Genomic DNA, 6,932 nt, shown 5'->3' with positions numbered 1-6,932 from the left:
ACCTGAAGTGCCTTTATATCTGAAAACTCTTTACAAAACCAAAAAGGATTTACCAAAAAAAAAAAAAAAAGATGAAACAAACAGCTTGATCTTTTTTAAGGTAAGGAGACACCTTTTAATGTAATAAGCAACTGATGTGGACTCATTAAATATTTAATGTTACACAATGTTCATTAATGTGAACAAAAATAAGCTGATCAAATAAATGGCACAAACACAGCAGTACATATACAAACTTGTCCTTTGTAGGGTAGAGAGTGCAGAAAACAGAATTATATTTTAGTTGCAGGGGTTTTTGTGAGCAGGAGGCTTAAGCTTGAGCTATCTTAAAGAAAAAAGAAAAAAAGTATGTTTACCTCCTTACCTCCTGACTGTTTTAGCAATTTCTCTGAGACGTTACATGTCATAGTTTTAAGTCTGGATGTCCTGTCATTCGGGGCTTCGGGGCTTTTCAGAGATACCAAATGATTGGATGTTTCACCATGACCACTCCCTCTGCTTGGTCTTTAAAAATGGCTGACATTAATTTGGTGATCAAGTGTAACACCCTTATGGAAATATGATAATATTTTGTAATTATCATTGAAATCTGACTAATTTTCAAATTGTTTGTCATAAATCAACATCTCAGGAAAATGTTATGGGGTTTCAAATCAAAATATGACCTTCTGTTATGAAACAGGACATCGATTTCATGTTTATTACACATTTTGGGAGACAAAACAAATGAATAGAGAAAACATTATATATCAATATTCCTATTAAATATTATTATGAAAATCTTGCTAATTATTTACCCATTATTTCACTTATTTGTTCATTCTATGTTGCCCCAAAAACACATTAATACGCAAATTAGATACAGTTTATAGATACACTGTATATAATGGAAAAACTCGTTTATGGCCATTTTACACACATTTTGCATGAAGAAAAATGTTTTTTAAAAATATCTTTCATAACATAGTTGAGAATCATCTTTATATAAAGTTTGGTATAAAAAATGAAAATTGATTTGTGATTAAATCAGAAATCACACTATTTTTTCTTATGCTCTAAACAATGTAATGACATGACACAATGCTAAATTCACAAAACTGTTTTTTTTCCTGGTAGTCAGGAGGATATACAGGCACTTAAAGTTCATGGTATATGAAGTCACCACTTTAGTTGAGGGGCCACACACATGATGAAATCATGAGAAGCTAATGAAGTCATGAATGAAAGACTTTCAACTCATGTTAGTTACTGATAATTCATTAGATATTAATGCATGAAGTAATGCATAATTCACACATTAATTTATGCATGAATTCATGGTAATTCATGTACCCTTACCATAAAGTGTTACCCATTTTACTACAAAAGACCAGTGCCAGTTATCTGTCTGATCAATAATGTTTAAAAAAAATTCACATAACATGACATATGCGTCTCCTTTCTAGGTCCTTTCTTAACTTTTTCAAATCATCCTCTTTTTTTTCTAGGTCTTCTCTTAAACGTTTCCCTTCATCCTCTTTACTTTCTAGGTCTTCTCTTAAATGTTTCCCTTCATCCTCTTTACTTTCTAGGTCTTCTCTTAAACGTTTCCCTTCATCCTCTTTTCTTTCTAGGTCTTCTCTTAAACGTTTCCCTTCATCCTCTTTTCTTCTAGGTCTTCTCTTAAACGTTTCCCTTCATTCACTTTACCTTTTAGCTCCTCTCTTAACCTTTTCGCTTCATTCAGTTGTTTTTGAATCTCTTCAAGTCTCTCCTTGAGCTCCTGAACATGCTGATCTTTTTTCTTTCTGAAATCATTCAGTTCTTCTCTTTGTTCTCTGGCTTCATCTTGATGTTTCTTCTTCATCTTCTCTATTTCCTCTTCATGTTTCTGTTTCATTTCATCGCACTCTTTTTCTGCTCTGTCTATTCTTTCTGTCTCCTCTCGTTCTCTTCTCTTGATCTCATTCTCTTGCTCTCGTTTCAGATCTTCTATCACTTCCTCCCATCTCTTTCTCTTCTCCACTCGCCTCTCTTCATCCTCTCGTTTTCTTCTCTTCCTCTCCTCTTTTCTCTCTTGCTCCAGCTTCTCATAATGTCTCTTCATTTCATATATATTGTCTTCATATTCTCTCTTCTTCTGTTCTCTCGCTCTTTTCTGTTTCTCTCTCTCCTCCTCTATCATCTGTTCTTCTTCTCTCTCTCTTTCAGAAATATTTCTCTTGTTCTCCAGTTCTTCTTGTTTTTCTCTCAGTTGTTTCCTGTGTTTCTCTTTTCTCTCTCTTTCCTCTTTCTCTCGTTCTCTCATCTGTCGTTTCTTCTCTTCCCCCCATTCTCTCTGCTGTCGTTTAATTTCCTCTTGAGTCTCTTTGTCATTTTCAGCCTCTTTTATTTTTCTCTTCCATTCTTCTCTCTCTTTCTCTTCTTGTTCCTTCATCATTTGTTCCTCTGAATCTCTCTTTTTTATTTCCTCCTCCTGTTTTTTTCTTAACTCTGTCATGATGTGTTCGTGATAATTTCTCATCTTTTCTTGATCTTGTTTATATTCTTCTTCTCTCTTTCTCTCTTCTTCTTCTCTTTCTTTTAGCTCTTCTTCATACTGTATTCTCTGATCTTCAATCTCTCTCTTCATCTCCTCTATTGTTTGATCATATTCAGCTCTTTGCTGTTTCTCTTCTTCTGATTGTTTCTGATCCTCCGTCTCTCGTTTCTCCTGATCTGATTTTTCTTTCTCCTCAAACTCTTTCCTGAGTGTTTCCTCTTGTTCTCTGAACTGGTTCTCCAGCCTCTCTCTTTCCTCCTCTATCTTTTGGATCTTCTTCTTCAGTATCTCTCTCATGCTTTTGTCTTCAATATCATAATTGGCTTCTAATTCTTCAACAAAAGTTAGTTTTTTTCTTTCATTCTCTTCTATCATTTCCATTCTCTGCTCAGTGGAGATCGCCGCCTCTTCAAACATCTCATTAGTGAAGTATCGGCCCTGATTCATCTCTTCTATCATATTCAACAGCTGAGTAACTTGTGTCTGATCTTGTGTCTCTGTGTTGTTAAAAGCCAGGAATCTGTTTCCACATTCACTGGTTAGTTTCTTGAGTTCAGCATTTTTCTCTACATATTGCTCCATTGTTTGTCCTCTCAGATCATCTCCTCTAGTGAGGAGAACAATGCAGAAATCTGCTGCTTTTGAGCCAAAGATCATCTTGATCATGTCTAAAGTGTCTTTCTCTTCTCGAGTGATTCCTCCCAGACTCAGCACAATGATGAACGCATGTGGTCCAGGTGCTGACAGTGAAATACACTTCATTATTTCTTCCTGCACTTGTTCATTTGTCAGTGAGGGGTCAAAGAGTCCTGGAGTATCAATAACAGCTACTGATCGACCATCAACTTCACCAACTCTCTTCTGACAAACAGTGGTCACCAAACGTGAACTGGCTTCACTGTGAAACTCTTTTGTTCTGAGGATAGTGTTTCCTGTTGCAGACTTTCCACTTCCTGTCCTCCCAAACAGCAAGATTCTTAAACCTCCTGGATCTGATGCTGAATCTTCATCATCTGAAAATGGCAAATAATAGAGTTTACAGATTAACAACAATTGATTAATTTGACCCTGAGCAACAAGTGTTCAACTCAGACCTAAAATGTAAACTATTTGTACAGTCCATCTCAGTGATTCTCAATGTTTGTTTGGGTCACCACCCCCCATCTATTATACATGTCTTTTATCCCATTAAAATAAAATGTAGGGTAACCGTTTTCCCTGAATATTCCCTGTGTTTTTTCATAATAATTATAATAATAAATATATATTTTTTTAAATGTTTGAAATGAAAGATCAAAAGGGTAATCAACACAGATTTATATTCACAGCTTTTTTGTCATATTTACCAATGAGGCTTATAATTCTGACCTCAAATGTATATTACAAGTATTTAGTTTGTTTTTAACCACATTGCAGCTTTTAACCAGAACTTGCAACATGACATGGTCTTGATTCGAGACTTGAATACAAAGACTGGAGACTTACTATTGACTTGCAAAACAATAATTTAGTCCCACCTAGTCATTCATTACTGATTTCAGTATGAAGGCCATGAGTCTGAGTCAGCTTAAGTCTCTGCATTTACAAGCAGTTTATCAGTGTTTCAGCTGGTAACATACTGTAAAATAACTAATTCTAATTCTAAATGCTGCTTGTGTGACTGATGATTCTATATTCAGTCATTCTACATATAATGTTTTACAAATTAATTTCAAAATTGACTGATTATTGTTTTGACTTACTCTCTGTGTGCTGAACCTCAGGAGGTCCTGTATAAAGTTCAATATATCTGCTTGTTTCTTTCTCCTCTTCTTCTCTTTGTCTTTCTTGTTGTTTCTGTTTTTCCCATTCTTCTCGTTCTCTCTTCAGATCCTCTCGTATCTTTCTGTCTTGTTTTTCTATATATTTAATGTCTGTTTTATATTGTTCTTCTCTCTCTATATATTCTTCTTCTCTTCTCTTTCTCTCTTTTTCATGATTCTGTCTTTCTTCCTCCATCATCTTCTTCATTCTCTCTCTCTCTTCTTCATGTTTGAACTGAAGATCTTCTCTCTCTCGCTGTCTTCTTTCTCTCTCTCGTTTAAGTTTCTGATAATATTCATCCCATGTTTCTTTTTCTATCTTTCTCCTTCTCTCCTCCTCTTCATCTCTTCTTTGTCTTTCTTGTTGTTTCTGTTTCTCCCATTCCTCTCGTTCTCTTTTCATCTCGGTTTTATATCGTTCTTCTCCCTCCTTATATTCCTCTTCTCTTCTCTTTCTCTCTTTATCATGATCCTGTCTTTCCTCATCCATCATCGTCTTTATTCGCTCTCTCTCTTTTTCATGTTCAGATTGAAGAATTTCCTTCTCTCTATTCATTCTCTCTTTCTCTTGTTTAAGTTTCTGATTATATTCATCTGACATTGAATGTTCTTTCTTTCTCCACTTCTCCTCCTCTTCTTCTCTTCTTTTTCTCTCTTTGTCATGATTCTGTTGTTCTTCCTCCATCATCATCTTCATTCTATTCATCTCTTTTTCATGTTTGAACTGAAGATCTTCTATCTCTCTTTGACTTCTCTCTTTCTCTTCTTTAAGTCTCTGATTATGTTCAGCCCCCATTGTCTGTTCTTTCTTTCTCCATTTCTCCTCCTCTTCTTCTCTTCTTTGTCTTTCCTGTTGTTTCTGTTTCTCCCATTCCTCTCGTTCTCTCTTCAGCTCCTCTCGTATCTTTCTCTCTTGTTCCTCTCTCTCTAGAATATCTCTTTTATATTGTTCTTCTCTCTCAATAAATTCATCTTCTCTTCTTTTTCTCTCTTTCTCATGATTCTGTCTTTCTTCCTCGATCTTCATCTTCATCTTCTTTTTCTCTTCTTTATGTTTGTTCATCAGTTCTTCTTTTTCTCTGTTCACTTGCTCCACTTTCTCCATCAGTATCTTCATCTGTTTGTCTTGTTTTTCTCTCTCCATCTCTCTGAACATCTTACATGAGTAGTAACTCCCTCCGTTCTCTTTCACCATGTTGTCTATCTTCTGCAGTAGATCAGTCACCTGTGTTCGATCTTCAGTCTCATTATTGAACACATGGTATCTGTTTCCACATGCTTCAATCAGCTGATTCAAATCAGATCCAGGTTTTCCCAAACACTGATCAATGGTTTTGTTCTTCAGCTCATCTCCTCTGGTGAAGAGCACTATGGTGTACTTTAATGAGTTTTCACCAAATGTCTCTTGGATGATATTCACTGCTGTTGCTTCTTCTTCAGTGAATCGGTGTGCTAAATTGAGCACAATGATGAACACATGTGGTCCAGGCAGGATCATGGGGATGCAGTTGCTGATTTCTTTCTTGATTTCTTCAATACTGAGTTCAGTATCAAACAGTCCTGGAGTGTCGATCACAGTAATGTGTCTGCTGTTGATTTCAGCTTTCTCTTTCTGACACACTTTAGTAACAGACTCTTGAGATAGTTCTGCTCTAAACGATTTTCTTCCTAAGATAGTGTTTGCAGTTGAACTCTTTCCAGCTCCAGTTTTTCCCAGCAGCACAATCCTCAGATCATCTTCTCTTTCTCTTGAATCTAAAGATAGATCAAATAAAAATCTAAAACATTTTAATACATTTTAAAGGGAAGGTTGTTAATAATCCCGGTGATAATTCATTATTTAATTCATACTAAAGCATTGTGTGCTAATCATATTATTTGTATGCAATGTTATATATATATATTTTTTTCATCTCACAAATATGCGTAGACTTTATAAATCATGAGTGTTAAATCAATGCAGATTTTCTGATCATTACCTTGTGATTGGATCCACGTCTCTAATGAATGGAATCTCCGCTTCATTTCTTCAAATTTCTGCAGTTTGTCCATCTGTGTCTCCATCAATGTCTCTGTGGAGAAACAATCACCACTATTTTCCTCAACCATCTGCTCCAGTTTCTCCATCAACACAGACACTTGTGTGTTCAGGTCAATGATATGATGTCGTCCTCCAAATCTCTCAATGACAGACTGTGTTTCTTCATTGAGTTCTGCTGTCTGATGCTCTGGATTCTGCTTTATGAGGATCATGATGTGTTTGTTGATTCTTGAGCTGAAGATCCTCTGGATCTTCTCTATTTCTGCTCTGTCTTCATCAGTCAGTGGAGCATCAGGAATGATGAGGATGAACACATGAACTCCAGGATGACAGAGAGACACACAGCGGTGAGTCTGACGCAGCACGTCCTCCTCTGAGAGCTGAGTGTTGAACAGAGCTGGAAGCTCCACCAGACTGATCAGACGTCCATCAAGCTCCACGTCTCTCCTCACACACTCGGAGCTCAGCTCGGATCTTCTCTCGCTCTGCTTCAGGATCAGGTTTGATGTGAAGGATTTTAATTCTCTGTTACTCCCACACACAACCAGATTCAGCTTCACACCCTCTG

General features: G+C 36.3%; 1 protein-coding gene across 1 annotated transcript in view; it reads right to left on the bottom strand.

Annotated features, from left to right (window-relative positions):
* Nucleotides 1-1,621: 1,621 nt before the first annotated feature.
* Nucleotides 1,622-6,932, bottom strand: part of LOC107574085 (trichohyalin-like) — an 8,537-nt gene continuing 3,226 nt past the window's right edge. Inside the window, exons 3-5 of the mRNA XM_016260555.1 lie at nt 6,303-6,929; nt 4,264-6,078; nt 1,622-3,534 (exon numbers count right to left, since the gene is read on the bottom strand). Of these exons, the coding sequence (XP_016116041.1) occupies nt 1,622-3,534; nt 4,264-6,078; nt 6,303-6,929 (4,355 nt within the window). The remainder of the gene's footprint in view (nt 3,535-4,263; nt 6,079-6,302; nt 6,930-6,932) is intronic.

Source organism: Sinocyclocheilus grahami, unplaced genomic scaffold (genome assembly GCF_001515645.1).
Source record: "Sinocyclocheilus grahami isolate Dianchi unplaced genomic scaffold, SAMN03320097.WGS_v1.1 scaffold2113.1, whole genome shotgun sequence".
Taxonomy (NCBI): domain Eukaryota; kingdom Metazoa; phylum Chordata; class Actinopteri; order Cypriniformes; family Cyprinidae; genus Sinocyclocheilus; species Sinocyclocheilus grahami.
Note: the sequence above shows the minus strand (reverse complement) of the source record. Positions and strands in the feature narration are given on the sequence as shown.